Here is a 16,703-nt window from a genome sequence, read left to right as displayed (position 1 = left end):
TGTGTCTGTGATACAACCCCTAAATCTGTTCACAAAGTGATTTGCCTTCTGCAACCTTTCTGATGTTTGAGCATAGGACTTGTCTCTCATGTTTGAATGTGTACATTGAAAATTTCTGATATCTTAACAAAAATGAACACCACCAAACATGCAGTCATTTAACAAAGTCTGTGACACCCTACATCTGTTCACAAAGTGAAGTGCCTTCTGCAACCTTTCTGATGTTTGAGTATAGGACTTGTCTCTCATGCTTGAATGTGTACATTGAAAATTTCTGATATCTTAACAAAAATGAACACCACCCATGCAGTCATTTAACAAAGTGAATCTGCGGATGAGTGAAAAATGAAGGGAATATAGTAGGTTGCAGCGGTTTGATGCAGCGGAGGAAAAGAGTATTTGGCCGTGGCAGGGATTCGCGCTTCACGACAAGAAAAAACCGCGAACGAACGATCCCCATAAACCCGTCGGTTTCCCAGAAAGAAACAATGTTCCCTCTCTCATCCCGTGGCGCAGCAATGCGCCATAACCGTAATTACACCCGTAATCACCCCTGATTGCTGAGAGAGGGCTCCGCTCTCTTCTACCTTCGCGCTCGCTATCTTTTGCACGAGCAACATCATGTATACATATATACAACGCTTTTGCCAACGAAACACCCAGCCTTTTTCGTAGAATCGACAAGTTGGCTAGCGATCGTGGAAAATTAGTCCTAATGAATGCTAAACAAAGTTGGCATTCGTTACGTTACGTGACTTTTATGTTATGTGGGATGGGCCAGTACGGCGGTACAGCGAATACCGTGGACAGGTAATTGTGCGTACAAAGATAATTTTAGACGGTAGAATTTTTTCGGGGTATCCTTTTGTTACGGGGGTAATTGGATTCGGAAATTTGCCGAGTACCGGTGAAGTTGCTTAATTTGTAATTTAGGGAAGTTTCTTGGAGCTGGTGGTTACGAAGAAAACTAATTTGTAGTATCATTCTGCAATTTTAATGTTCTGAGTTTATGGAATAACTGAAATTAGTTTGGTACAAAGGGACTTCCGAGATTGTGTTCGGATGAGAATAAGCATAATAAGAGACTTGGGTCCTTATCTACACAAAACTTTCTAAATAATACCTAAGGGCTTGAACATCAAATTGTCTATAATTTTTAAAATGAACTAAAAACCTGCTGCTATTTTCTCAAATTTATAAAAGTTTACAGAGTCTACTATTTAAGACATAGAAAAAGGTAAGTAAAATGGCGAACAGTGACGACAGTACCACAATCGACATCGAATACCATTCTCATGACAGAAACTCTCAAACGATCGATCAGTCAATTTCAAAAAGTGAATTCCTCGATGCACCCAGATTTTTATCGCGCAATCGAACAGATAGCGTCGCGGATTACACGTCCGTGCATTCTCTTCAAATTCTTCACACGTTTCTGCCTTCAAGGCTGAGGATCGTATAAAAAAAATTTCAATGTGATTCTTGCACGATGAAAAGAGGCACAATAGTATCTTGATCTGAATGACGATTACTTGGTCTCGCAAACGCATTCCGTCCTTCTTTTAAATACAAACCAAGTGGGCGAGACCTCGCCACGGTTCCGTACACCTTTGAAAAGTGTGCATTTAATAGTTCCACGAAGTCATTTTTCTGCGGCTGCGAGGCAGAATACTTCTTACGTGACCACTTCGACTGTTAAGATTTATACGAACACCTTAATTAAATTGTTATGTCCGCTTGAGAAGTATTACGGTGCGAGCATTAATTGCATAACCTTCGGAGGACACTAATAAATCATTCTACTTTCGTGGCTTGACTTACTTTAATTAACAATCGGCTGTATTGCAAAGTTGGACGTCGAGATTTAGTGGTAAGGTGATGTAGGAGTTTGGGGGTAGAGGAGAGTTAGAGATAGGGTCTTGGGGTAGAGGGATTTAGAGATGTAGAAATTTGGGAGTATAGAAATTGGGGATGTAGGAATTTGGGGGTGTAGAAATTTGGGGGTTCAGAAATTGGAGATGTAAGTATTTGGAGATGTAGGAATTTGAGGGTGCAGAAATTTGGGGGTATAGAAATTGGGGATGTAGGTATTCGGAGATGAAATTTGAGGGCGTAGAAATTGGGGATGTAGGAATTTGGAGATGTAGAAATTTGGAGGCATAGAAATTGGAGATGTAAGAATTTGGAAGTGTAGAAATTTGGGAGCGTAGAAATTGGAAATGTAGGAATTTGGGGGGTGCAGAAATTTGGGAGTGTAGGAATTTGAGGGAGTCAAAATTTGGGGGTGCAGAAATTTGGGGGTATAGAAATTGGGGATGTAGGTATTCGGAGATGAAATTTGAGGGCGTAGAAATTGGGGATATAGGAATTTGGAGATGTAGAAATTTGGAGGCGTAGAAATTGGAGATGTAGGAATTTGGAGAGGTAGAAATTTGGGGGCGTAGAAATTAGGGATGTAGGAATTTGGAAGCGTAGATATTTGGAAGCGTGGAAATTGGGAATGTAGGAATTTGGGAGGTGCAGAAATTTGAGAGTGTAGAAATTTGGGGATGTAGGTATTCGGAGATATCGAAATTTGGGGGCGTAGAAATTGGGGATGTAGGAATTTGGAGATGCAGAAATTTGGGGGCGTAGAAATTGGGGATGTAGGAATTTGGAAGCGTAGATATTTGGGAGCATAGAAATTGAGAATGTAGGAATTTGGGGGTGCAGAAATTTGGAAGTGTAGGAATTTGGGGGAGTCAAAATTTGGGGGCGCAGAAATTTGGAAATGTTGAAATTTGAGAGCGTAGAAATTGGAGATGTAGGAATTTGGAAGAGTAAACATTTGGGAGCGTAGAAATTGGGAATGTAGGAATTTGAAGGGGGCAGAAATTTGGAGGTGTAGGAATTTGGGAGAGTCAAAATTTGGAGGCGCAGAAATTTGGAAGTGTTGAAATTTAAGAGCACAGAAATTGGGGATGTAAGAATTCGGAATTGTAAAAATTTGGGAGCGTAGAAACTGGGGAATATAAAAATTTGGGAATGTAGAAATTTGAGGCAATAGGAATTTGCGAATGTAGGAATTTGGAAGCTTGAGTAAATAAAACCTTGACGATACAGGAATGTGAGGCCTAGCTATATGAGCACATATGTATACATCTTCAGATGTACTAAAATTTGTAACTACAGAAATTTGGAACATATAATTTGAAACCCTAAGAATACACTCGCACCAAAATTTGATATCCCTTGATTTCCCTAGGGCAGTACTTCATTGACCATGTATATCTCTGTTTAATCGACGAATCCGTTTGGTCCGAAGCAATCTTGTCCTTTTCCCTTTTTTCACGTTCTCGCGTCTTCTTTAACTACTCTGTCCACCTTTTTCTTCCTGCTTTCTTCGCGGCAACCGACAATCTCCCCGGCTCTCTTTCTCTTTCCCTTTGGCTGCCAAAAGGCACAGAACATCGTTCTCGCTCGGACTTACGTGGCGTGTTTTGTTCCTCGGAATAATTTGATCGGGATGAAATATGCGATGAGCTCCAGATAGTGGCCTCCGGTGGAGGAGTGGTGCCGGTGCTGGTGGCGCTGCTGGTACCATCGTTCGCTTATGGTGGTGGTAGTGATGGTGCTAGTGGAAGCAACATTTTATCCCCCTCGGTTCGTTCAACGGAACTCCATCTATCTTCCGTAATGCAACGCGAGGCTCGCTTCGTTACCGGCCATGAACATGTAATAACGTTCAGAAAGTTCTGGATACAATTTCGGTATTTAAGTATCTCGGTTACCATACTTTGTAGCGCGTAGGAATTCGAGAGTAAACACACCTCAACGCCATCTTGCTCTTTGGAATCAGGTATGGCGATTTATATAGCAAATTTCATCACATTTTTTATTTAATATTATATTTCGTTGGTTTAGTGATTATTTATGGCGGGAGGTCGAAGAATTTGGAGTAGGGTACATACTTGGGTTATGAGGGTGCATAGGGTCGTATAGGTGAAGTTGACGATTTTCCAATTTCCAAATTTTCAAGCTTTTACATTCACACAGATTTCGAGTGTTACACTTTCAGATTTATAGTATTTGAAAATTTTTTATTTTAGCAAACTCCAAAGTTCTGAGTCCCAAACTCCAATGTCCCGAATCCCTACGTTCCGAGTTCCTAAATTCCTATGTCCCGAATTCTTACGTTCCAAACTCCTATGTCCTGACTTCCTACGTTCTGAACTCCTGTGTCCCGAATCCCTACATCCCGAATCCCTACGTTCCGAGTTCCTATATCCCAAATTCCTATGTCCCGAATTCTTACGTTCCAAACTCCTATGTCCCGACTTCCTACGTTCCGAACTCCTATGTCCCGAATCCCTACATCCCAAATTCCTACGTTTCGAGTTCCTATATCCCAAATTCCTATGTCCCGAATTCTTACGTTCCAAACTCCTATGTCCCGACTTCCTACGTTCCGAACTCCTATGTCCCGAATCCCTATGTCTCAAATCCTCATATACCAAATCCCTATATGCTGAATCCCCACATGCCCAATACCCACATACCGAGTATCTATATTCCTAATTCCCATATGCCGAATTTTTACCTCCGAATTCCCTATGTCCCCAAATTCCTATATTCCCAAACCCAAAAGTCTAACCTACTTGTTTCCGCATCCTTTTCCCGCCCGTTTAAATCATCCTCTCCTTCCCTTCTCTTTCTCTTTCGTTGGCGTACGATCAAACTATAAAGTTTCATCATCGATTCACGAGGGAGAGAAAAATTCCTTCGTGGAAGGTTCGCCGTCCCTTCGTCTTCTTTTTTTTCTCCCACCTTTCCTTTTGGACGTCCTTCCATCTTCGTCGACCTCTCCTTTTTGTATTTCTTTACTCCTCGTGGACCCTCCCTTTCTCTGCTTCTCCTCCCTACGTCCGTTTCTCTCCCTTCCTGTTCACTCTCTTCGGCTCTCCCTTTCCGACTCTCGTGGTCGTAACAACGGGGACACGTGTCCAAGAAGCGAAGCCTCTCACATGAATGGGTCATTCATAAGGTGTAATGGCGTTTTATAAATTAAAACGCGTCGTCGTTTGATTTATATTACGCGATCGCTAATGAAGCCTCCTCGTGCATGTTGCACGTGAGAAGAACGAAACACACCACGACCAAGAAGAACTGGACGTACTAAAAGGAACTCATCCAGGAAGAGTCGTCCACCTTTCAGGACGTAGTTATAGCTCTAGTAACCTAACATCGCAAGTATTTCACATTTGTAATCTGGTAGTTTATAGACTGATAATTCAATAGCACCTAGTAGCTTCAGTAGTCCATGCTAAGAATATGGAGACTTATCTAAACTTTGACGAGATGTAGACAGTTTAGAGATATAAGGATAGAGGAGACGGAAGAATAGAGGAATATAAGAATATAGAAATCATAAGGTGTACGATCTAAGTATCTTAAGATGCAAACATTTAGGGACACTAAGATATAAGAACATCAGGATTTCACGAAGTCCTGATTCAGAGACATCAGTATTTATGGCCATCGAGATCTATGAACATAGGTGTTTAGTCATCTAGACCATCAAGCATCTAGAAATATTTATGACATCAAAACACTGAGAATAAATCACAAACATGATGTGATTTTTCCTACAATTATGAGTTTCGAGTTATATCGTTGGCAAGCAAATATCACAGTATCTACTTCTGATGATCCAACAACGATGTTTCTAAGCTCTCATTAGAATAGCAAAGGATTAAGCGTTAACAGGAAACGAATCAAGGGAAGCGTTCTCCAGTGACGTACGTTAAATGGTGCAGTAGGTGCTGCTTACGAGAAGTCCGGGCAGCGGAGAGAGATCGGCATGCGTAATGGAGGGGAAGGAAGGACGTTGAAGCCCTGTTGTGACGCAGAGCCTTAGCTTCATCGAGGTAAGTATACATATACCGAGTGGACCTGCTAAGACCCATTCTCTGCTGCCTGCTTCTACCCTCTTCGCCCTTCCGCCTCTGAATCCGTCGTTCTGGGCCCCTGCCCCACCTCTCTGCTCGCTTCTACTCGCTTCTACTCGCTTCCACTCGCTCCGTCCCGCGCGTCGACGATTCCTGTCCTCGGAGTCCTCCTTCCACATTCCTGGGTCCCGAGTCGTCGAGTGCGGCAGGGACGCTTGGGCGGGAGGTGGAATACGAGAGGCCCTATACAAATCACCGGGCTACCGTCTTACCCGGGCTCATTCTTTCTCTACCTTTCTCTTTCCTGTCTCCTCGACTCTCTCTCTCGCACTTTTTCTTCCTACTCTCCTTCTTCCTTCGTCCTTCTTTTTTTTTCTCGTATACGTATCTCCGTCCTCTACGAACAACAGCCACTCTATTATCTCTCTCATTTATCGCTTTCTCTCTCCTCCTTCCTCGCTTTTTCTCTACACCCTTCGTCCTTTATATACAGGGTGATTCGCGCGACTGTAACGAGCTATGCGGTATCTAACGACCGCTGGGTCGAAAGGTAATTCGAGGATAGAGAATTGTGCCGGAAAATTTTGTATCGCTCAACAATTCTGACTATCGATAAAGTTATCGATAAATGTCTACCAACTATACCACCGGTTACAAGACACCCTGTATAAAACGCGCTCCAGGGGTGTGTCTCCCCCTCTCTCTCACTCTTTTCCTTTTACCATCTCTCCGTCTTTCTCGTGCACTTTCATGTCCCTTTTCGTCAGGTCCTTTTTCTCTTGTTGCGAACAACACGCACCTCGACCCTCAGCCACGCACCACGTACCACGCGTTGACGCCCAAAAAATTTGACCTTTCATATAAATTACTTGCGACAACGCGGTCCATGCCGCGTACCGCCATAGATATTTTATCAGGGAGAGCTATACTAATGATACAAACTTTTATACATATATTTGTAGCCATATTTTTATAGATAACCTGAATAAACCATACGTAGACTTATATGGTAGTATGATGCGTTAGCGCAGTAGCATTATTATATGGCAAGGATGAAACTCGACGTTAAGTAACGGAGAATATGGCAATATAACGCGTGGAAATGTACAGAAATACAGTACTACTAAAACACGTGGCAATCGCGTCAAAGTCCGACGGATGAAAGTACAACAAGGAAGTAGAACAGCAGGGGATACAATGAATAGTAACATGAAGCGTGAAAGTATAACCCGTAATGCAACACTTATATACCGTATGGTGATATAACGCGTAGCTATGTAGCGCGACAATATATCGATTACCAATCCCCATGCAGTAGTCTCTATTCGTCAACAGAACACATGTACGTGGCAATATAACGTGAGTCTGTGTACAAGGTCGTTAACTAGTTAGAAAATATTCCGCAGAAAAGTTGATCGCAGAATCATGGACCAAAAGTACCATCCTCGATCACGTTCACCAAGCGGAGGGTTGTAACCAAAGAACTTTACGGCGGTTGCTCGCTGTCCGCTTGCCCGGAGCGATCCTTCTCGATATCTATTTTTAGTAAGAAGCGTCCAAGACCAGACGGTGGTGATTACAAAATTGCAGCAGCGATTGGTCCGTGTCATTTTACCGCCACGGGCATGGGGTTCGGGATAGGGGGACACGAAGAGGAAGAATACGAAGAATACGACGATGAAATGGCAGGGGTAGAAGACGAAAGAGAAGCAACGAAAAAAGAACAAGATCAACATCGGCGAACACAATGACGATGAAGAAGAAGAAGCAAGGACGTCAGCAACGATGAAATCGAGCAAAGAAGTGCCAACGTTCAAGAGGACTATATTGATCTAGAAAAAAGATAAACGAGAGCCGACAGAAATTGATAGAGGAACGAACAGGTGCAGCACTCGCCCTACCAGTTGCCAAATCTCAAAATTCGCATAGTCTAAATTCTTTGCAAATTTTCAATCGTGCAGACGGAGGTCTTAGAGAATTAAGCGAAGGAGGAAAATAAGCGAATGACTAAGGGTGAGGCAAAACAGAGAAACGCAGGGAGGAAACCCTACGGGATAGTTCGAGTACAGTTTCGCGTATATACCCGCTCGCGTGTGCAGGTTGTAGCGAGCGTTCACGCAAACCAACGCACGTATGCAGGGGTGTGAGCTACCTTTTTCTACTTGTTTTGGTTTTTCAGATGCATTTTTTTCCTGTCGTGCCATGGCTCGCGCGCCTCAAAACCCGCCAGCTCAGGCTCGCCGTGATGGGGCCCCGTTGGAATGTAGGAGGGAGGGGTCCCGCAAGGCCCTGCGAGGCCCAAGAAGGGTCCGCTTAGTGGGGGTACCAGTCGGACCGGCTTGTCATGACTGGTGGGAAGGCATAGAGTAGAGCGAGGGTAGTGGCAAGCGAGTATTCGGTGAAGAGAAGGGACGGCTCGCCACCAGGGGCCAGAAGCCGACCGAGAGGAACAAGACCACGGCTATGCACAAAGATCTCGAAAGATTAGTCAACAGTCTTTTTGGGACTATTGGGATCTAGGAATACAGCGATCCTTACGGGAACGCGTTGCGGGACGCAACCACGTGACTCGGTCGAGCTTCTGGCTACCGTTTGACCCAACAAATTCAGATGTTGGCTTGCGGAATATGAATGTTCATACAATCTGAATACTATCAAACTTTTTCATTTGAAAATTTTCAGTTTGCAAATGTCTCAAATTTCTCAATTATTTCATCTGAAAATTTGAACTTCTCAATTCCTTTTGGAACATTCAGATCAACATTGCAAGTTCCAAAATCTGCATGACTATGAATCAGAGATCTGCGACTATAAAATTTCAAACATTACGTATCCTTAAGATTTCTCGAGCAAGGTCGAAAGGTTCGAGAGAGCAAGTTCAAAGTGAATCCATCAATCACGAACTATTACGAGACGGTTCTTCTCGAAGAAACGAGAAGAGCAATTTGACGTTGCAGAACGCACGATCGTGTCGAGTATTCGCGCTCTCGCGAAACGCAACACCTAATGACTCGCGTGAGCTTCGGTAATTCGATCTACTCCTGAGGAGGTTAAAAAGTGGCGCGCCGTAATTCGAGGCGGATACGCTACCCCACAAGTCATTCACGATGCTCACTGGCCCGTCCGACCGCATTTCGTCCGTTAAACGACGGAACGACGGAAACGAGATCGTCGAACCAGGTAGGAAAGGAAAAGGGTTTCGAGATGCGATTTACTCACCGGACAGTATTGCCAGGCCGAACAGTTCGCAGTCTCGCATGCCCTGCTGGCCAAGAAGCATGCATGTCTGCGCGTATACCTCCTTCACTCTCGACTTCGCCTGAAAACATATTACATACCAACAAATTAGGACATTAACGAAAAGATTACTTTCAATAGATACATATCGACATCTGATAATGACTTCAACAATGCGTGAACAATGACTTCAGTACATAGGGTTACAATGTTGCTCATATTAGATATCGATATGGTCATATGGTGGTTTATGCATGTGAGATCGAATGAGTAATTCCTTATGATTTATATAGGCATTAGATACTTCACATATGGATAATAACGCAAGAATTTGAAGATAATGAAAACGTATTTTCCATCGTTTATTCATTAACTGTTTCAATGTTACCCAGACGTATTGCATAACTCGAGCGCGAGCAGCGAGAAGAGGTTTGATTCGTTTATTCGATTAAATGCATTGCAGCTCGAGCATAACTTGGTTAATTTAATCCGGTCGTGGTCGAAATATTTGAGAGAGGCTCTCGTTGAGCAGCGTTGCATGCTCATCGCGTTTGTTGGCTGAGATGGAATGTTCGTGCATTCCGGTATGCTTTGAAGCGTTAAAACGCGCCGGATAGATTTTTGTGTTTCCGTATGCACGTTCTCTGCTATGAATATAATTGCCGTCTATGAAATTCCTCGAACAGTGGAAATCTCGGAGATACTTCGACCAAGGACAATGAGGCTGTTAATAGAACCAGCAAAAACGATCGCCTCTACGCCAATTAATTGAGTCGATCGTGGAATTCATCATACGATAACAAAATCAGAATGGTTGAAGCGTTACATCGATTAGCACGATCGAAATGGAGGATAATCGAGCTGCGATGTCTGGTTGCAAACTGAAAACCCGAGGATCGAACGCAGGTTTCTGTTATCACGTTCGGGCAAGGTGTATCGCACCACTCTGATCACGTTCCGAGACATTCTTTCGGTCGATGTATGGCATAGCCAACCATAGGCTGCAGTCTGCTACGACGGGACGGTTGTAACGAGTCTGGTATGTGGTACGCTTTCACCGTTTGCAATATTCATACATCCACGCATTGTTATTACATGCGCGCACGCTGCAGAATGCCAGCGCGCATGTTACCACTCAGATAAAACTTCAGCTGCGGTCGATTTTTCTTCTTAAATCGATCTTCCTTTTTCATACAAACGCGTGACATCGGTCAACTTTTTATGGATTCTGATCTCTTGAATCATTCGGGGTATTGGAGACTTGGAATTTGGAAGGTTAGGATTCAAGAACTTGAGAACTTGATAATATTCACGCATAATAATTGGGGATGTCAGGACTTGACATAAATGAATTATGAGTAGAAGTATTATGATAACTATAATATTTGAAGTGTTACACCTATTATGAGATACATTTTTAAAGTATATCCACATACCTAACACGAGGTCTACACTAAATCCTCAGTTCAACCATAAGCACCTGGCACCGAACGTTTCCTAACCCCACATTTCATACATGTTTCCATGGTCACTCCACGAACTATGACTAGTGTTTTCATCGAAAAGCAAGCTAGAAAATTTTAACCAAATACAGGCAAAAGAATGCAGTTTTCTGCTGCAAAGGGATCCGACACAAAGCGAATGTCAGAGATAATTCTTTTCTATTGTTGCGAAAAATCATCCACACAGTGTACGGCAAGTTGCTGACGGTACATCGCGAACCGGTGCACGGTAATCACGACTTAAGCACCGTATAATTATGGAAAAGTCTGCGGCGCAGCCGTAGCCATTGTTCCTTACTGTGCTCAATGAATTACAGATTGGATGGTAACAGGCGTGCGCGTGAGTTCAAGCCGTGAAAAAATAAGAAATAAAAAGAATCGAGCTGAACACCCACGGATATTCAAATCGTGGCTCGCTTCCTACTATACTGTCCTCCTCGTTTCTTTCTTTCGTTCGACTGAATGGACACGCACCCGATCTTTTGCCACGTTGCGAAACAAACGTCCACGGATTTCGTTGACATCGCGGTTTGCATGAATTGTGATCGTTTAAGGCATGTTTTCGGACCGACAGCGAGCCGGGACTTTTACTGTCAAATGTTATGACTATAGGTGTCACTGGGGGCGAGTAATGGGGAACCGTAACATATTTGATATCGAGTATTCATGTGTGGTTCCTTTTATAGCATGTGGCGACTTATTGGGAGAGTATTTGAACAATTTTCTATATTTTTTCTTTTACAAATTTTTCATTTGTCGGTCTCTAAATTCATAGATAAATGATTCATAAACTCATGTATTTTTTGAGTGTTCAAACTTATGAGTTTCTAAATTATCAGACTCCAAAATTTTGTAAAAATCCAAATCCTCAAAGGCCCAACTTCCCAAATCCTCAAAAGCTTGAATTACCAAATTAACAAAGGACCATTCCCAAATTTTAAAAACAGAAATATTTGAAAATGAGAAAATTCCAAAATTATAAAATTTGTTATCTAAAGTTCCCGCTCTCGTAAAAACGCAAAGTCGGAATCCCGCGATTTCCGCGGCTATATGGCCAGCTAGAAAATTATCGGCTGTAATGTGTACAAACAGCTTTGGCTTATCAAATGCAAATGATAGGAGCTTCGATATCAACCTGTACACGGAGACTTGATCGAGTTTGATTCAGATGATACCGGACACGAAGAAGTCCGCCGGTTTATCACGAGACTACATCACCTTGATACTTTCGAAATGCGTGAAGCGTTATCAAAGTAATTACAGCACACTTTACGACACGAGATAGAGCAAGAATAATATAACAACGTATGACGCGATGAATAAATGTTTCCTCATAAATATCTCGCATCCTAGTTCTTTTTTTCTTCTGTCACATAGATGATCACGGACCCGTTGCTTCTTATTTGTATCGTGGATACTTGCTTTCATACCGAACATACTCGAGTTTGATTCGAATGGTAAGAAACATGATTTTTCCGACAGCCTAATGGAATTAGCGCTTGCCTGATTAAGACAAGAAACGTCGCGCGAGTTGTATCTTGTCGTGCAAAATAACGTGGCGACTGAAGTATAATTAATATGGTTCGTATGTTGCTCGTGCGAAAGATTACAAATAATCGAAGCAACGATGATATTCGAGGTTAATTTAATAATTTGCAAGTCGTGAGAGACGAGAGTATTTACGGTTTGTAAGTAGAAGTAGAAGATTCCGATGATATGAAAATGTGAGATCTGTGCTGCTATATTAGGATACTATTGAATCACTATAGTGACGAATTAATACACTACTAAATTACTATACTGCTGATGTACTATTATATTAATACTTAATATTAAAATACTACTATACTACTATATTATCATAGTACTATATTATTATACTACTAAGATGCTATACTACTATACTACTAAGCTACTATATTACTAGACTATTAAGCTACTAAGCTACTATACTACTATACTACTATACTACTATACTACTATACTACTAAGCTACTAAGCTACTATACTACTATGCTACTATACTACTATGCTACTATGCTACAAAGCTACTATACTACTATGCCACTATGCTACTAAGCTACTATACTACTAAGCTACTAAGCTACTATATTACTAGACTATTAAGCTACTAAGCTACTACACTACTATACTACTATACTACTATACTACTAAGCTACTAAGCTACTATACTACTATGCTACTAAGCTACTAAGCTACTAAGCTACTAAGCTACTAAGCTACTATACTACTATGCTACTATGCTACAAAGCTACTATACTACTATGCCACTATGCTACTAAGCTACTATACTACTAAGCTACTAAGCTACTATATTACTATACTACTATACTACTATACTACTATACTACTATACCACTATACCACTATACTACTATACCACTACTGTAATAACCTACTATACTATTTCACCACTATGCCACTATTTTAATATTCTACTACACTACCATATGCATACATCAATATTTCACTACATTACTGTTACCATATTACTAGTATTACTAACACTATTTTATTACATTACGTCATATTATTATACCACTATTATACTACAAAATAGCAAATCCTATAAACCTTGCATATTTTATAAAACCTTGTAAATTTAAAAATCTGATAATTTTTTGTGCACAATAATTTTTTAACAACAGAATTAAATTTTACGTTTGCAACTTTCAGTCAGCAACGATAAATCATTTCACCAGTTAATCATAAATAAATAATCGTGCAAATAAATAACGAGTATTGATCAGTAGAACGATAGTGAAAAAAAAAGAACAGCATCGTCGAAGAAACAGTACGCGGAAACGTTATTACAATTGTGGTGTTTTTTGAAACGTAGCCCCGAAGGAAATGGTTCGCTCATAAATGCTCGCGGTGGAATGCGCGCGCCAAGGTAGAGGAACAATTTATCGCCCCGTATCGAATATTTCGAGTCGCTCGACGCATTCCGGCGCCGATCTTGTCCGCACCAAATCTCTACGGGCCACCATAAAATATCCACTGGAACAGCCTGTCGGCTCAGATTTACGGTCGATCCTATCGGGGGAGCGCGTTTCACGATTCGCTCTTTGGAACGAGCCACGGGATAGATTCGCGAGATTGACAAAAATATCTGCCCCGAAGGATCTTCCGTTTGCATTTACTTCCCTGCACAACCGACTTCACCATTTCGATACTTATCTACGGTACACTCGTCATGGCAAGTTTCTCAATTTTTAAAAGAAAATTTTAATTTATTATTCAAATTCAATTTCTTTCTTAGCATGTTCATTCTATTCTAAACACTTCTTTAATTACATTACTTGGAGAATAAATAAGTAGACAAGCAATAGTAAGGCAACGAAGGTGAATAAATATTTTATATTTAAAGGAGAGTTACGTGAATTATAAAATTGATTTCGAGAAGATGCAGACTTCGATTGACTCATGATCATTCAGAAGTTAATGCTGCGCGGAAAAATCGCTCCGATGGAACGAATTAATTGCCTCATCTCTCTGCATCTATTTGATCCACATTCTAGTGATCTACATTGTATCCAGTCTAGATTCTAGCGAGTATCTTTCTAACTATGTATCTGCACGATGTACCCTGGTTTGATTCTTGCGCCAGGAAAGGTATATACATTGTATAAGCTTGTGTTGAAAATTTATTTTAACACTTATATTTTCCACTTAGATTGTGGAAATCTGGCTGAACTATAAATTAACTTATTCTACACTCTACATTATTTTTTTAATTATATTTATTCTCCTCAGCAAAGGAAATAATAAAGTCTACAGTCTACAACACATTTACATAATAGGTTAGACCTACCATTTCCTAGAAATAAGTCAACAGATTAGTTCTCATTAAAGTAGCAAACAGGGAAACCAGGATTATTGCTCTCTTACGTTAGAAATTCCAATAAACTCACAAGATTGGAATGAACGGAAGCAAACCGAAAGGGTCTCGAACAATAGACGCGTATTTTTCTTACCAAGTTAAAACCCGGACCGTTTTCTAATCACCGTTTTAATTATCTACGCGGTTATTATACTACCGTTTCACTGTAATAAATTAGTATCAAAACTGCTTTGAACTGACATATATCGTTACGAACATGCTACTAATTCTATGAAAAGAATATTTCAGAAAATATTTTTAATTTTCAACATTACCAGTTTGGAACATTTTCTAGTTCTGAAATTCTGTAGTTTCTAAATTCTCAAATTTCAAAGTTACAAAATTTTCAAATTCATAAATTCTATATTTTCAAAAATTCTCAAGGTTCATTTTCAAATGTTCCAAATTTCTGTATCCCCAAATTGTCGAATCTCCAAACTTCTAAGCTTCCAATTCCTGAATCCTCAAATTTTCAAATTTCCAGGTCGTCAAATTCTCAAAGCCCCAAATTCTCAAATTTCCAAATTTCTACCCCTCCAAACGTCAACCTCCCAAAATTCTCAAATCTCCAAATTTCTACCCTTCCAAACTTCAGCCCCCCCCCCCCCCAAAAATTCTCAAATCTCCAATTTCTACCCTTCCAAACTTCAGCTCCCCAAAATTCTCAAATCTCCAATTTTTACCCTTCCAAACTTTAGCCGCCCAAAATTCTCAAATCTCCAATTTCTACCCTTCTAAATTTCAGCCTCCCAAAATTCTCAAATCTCCAAATTTCTACCCCTCCAAACTTCAGCCTCCCAAAATTCTCAAATCTCCAATTTCTACCCTTCCAAATTTCAGCCTCCCCAAATTCTCAAATCTCCAAATTTCTACCCCTCCAAACTTCAGCCCCCCCCCCAAAATTTTCAAATCTCCAATTTCTACCCTTTCAAACTTCACCCTCCCAAAATTTTCAAATCTCCAAATTTCTAAGCCCCGAACTTCTTAAACTTCCAAACTTCCACAATTTAAAAACCTACCAACCAGAATCTAATCCTCTCCTCACATCGCCAGTTTCCCAACTACCCTACCTGCTCCTGCACAATAAAAACTACGACGAATAAACCCAAAAAGGAATCTTCACACAATAAAAACGTCTCTCCAAATGACCATTCTTCATCAACGTTGCAACAAAGTACTTAGTCAACCTTTTACGATCTCACTCAGAAAAACGTTTACCACAAAAGTAACTCGTGACAAAAGATTTTCCCGGTACGCGTGCATTTGATCGGTGTAACGATGCTAGAATCGAGGCTGGTTGATTTCATAGGAGGCCAACACGAGAGCACGCAGGCAGAACGAGGAATTTCCTTAGCAACCGGGAATTCAGATTCGTCGTTACAAATGAGCCTAGCTATAATTAGGAAGATGGTATCGTGTGAGAAGGTGCGCTACGCTCACGGCATGGCTGGTGTGCGCCGTTGTAGATGGTTTGTCTAACGACGCGAGGAGGCAACAGACCTCGAACGAGTAAATCGACGTCGTTGCGGAAACCTTGGCATTGAGATTGTTACCGCCTTCGTTGTTCTACACGCCTTTCATTATCCTCCAACGCCAACTTTGCTTTCTTCCAATGCAACTTTTAAATTTTGGCTATTTTCCAAATTCGGGAAATTTAGGAGGTTAGGAGTTTTGGAATGTAGATGTTTGAGAAATTGGATATTTTTTCAAAATTCAGGGGTTGAGGATTATAGGGATTTTTGGAGTTTTGGGAATTTTAGGGATTTTGGGGATTTTGCAGATTTAAAAAATATAAGGATTTGGAGCACTTTGAGAATTTTAAGGGTTTAGAAGATTTGGAGGATTTTAAAAATTCTGAGGGTTTGGAAAATTTTAGGGATTTTGAAGATTTATAGATTATGAGAATTTTGGTGGTTTACAAGAGTTTAGAAATTTTTGAAATTTAGAGATTATGAAGATTATAGGAATTCTGAGAATTTAAGGATTTTGGGAATGTTAGAAGTTTTGAAGATTTAGGGATTTTGAAGTTCCTGAAGTTTTTGTAAATTTAAGAATTTTGAGGATTTTAGAGATTTTTACAAGTTAGGGACCATGAGAATTTTAACATTTCATGAACTTGAAAATTCAGGATAT

At 40.8% G+C, this 16,703-nt stretch overlaps 1 protein-coding gene across 3 annotated transcripts in view; it reads right to left on the bottom strand.

Annotated features, from left to right (window-relative positions):
* The window catches only part of LOC100881941 (protein expanded), a 95,683-nt gene that overhangs the window by 28,797 nt on the left and 50,183 nt on the right, over window positions 1–16,703 (bottom strand). For all 3 annotated transcript variants that reach the window (XM_012291347.2, XM_076531898.1, XM_012291348.2), the window contains one exon: window positions 9,147–9,246. In XM_012291347.2, coding sequence (XP_012146737.1) covers window positions 9,147–9,246 — 100 coding nt within the window. The remainder of the gene's footprint in view (window positions 1–9,146; window positions 9,247–16,703) is intronic.

The sequence above is a fragment of the Megachile rotundata genome, chromosome 5 (assembly GCF_050947335.1).
Source record: "Megachile rotundata isolate GNS110a chromosome 5, iyMegRotu1, whole genome shotgun sequence".
Classification (NCBI taxonomy): Eukaryota; Metazoa; Arthropoda; class Insecta; order Hymenoptera; family Megachilidae; genus Megachile; species Megachile rotundata.
The sequence above is the reverse complement of the archived record's forward strand: the minus strand, read 5'-3'. Positions and strand labels throughout refer to the sequence as shown.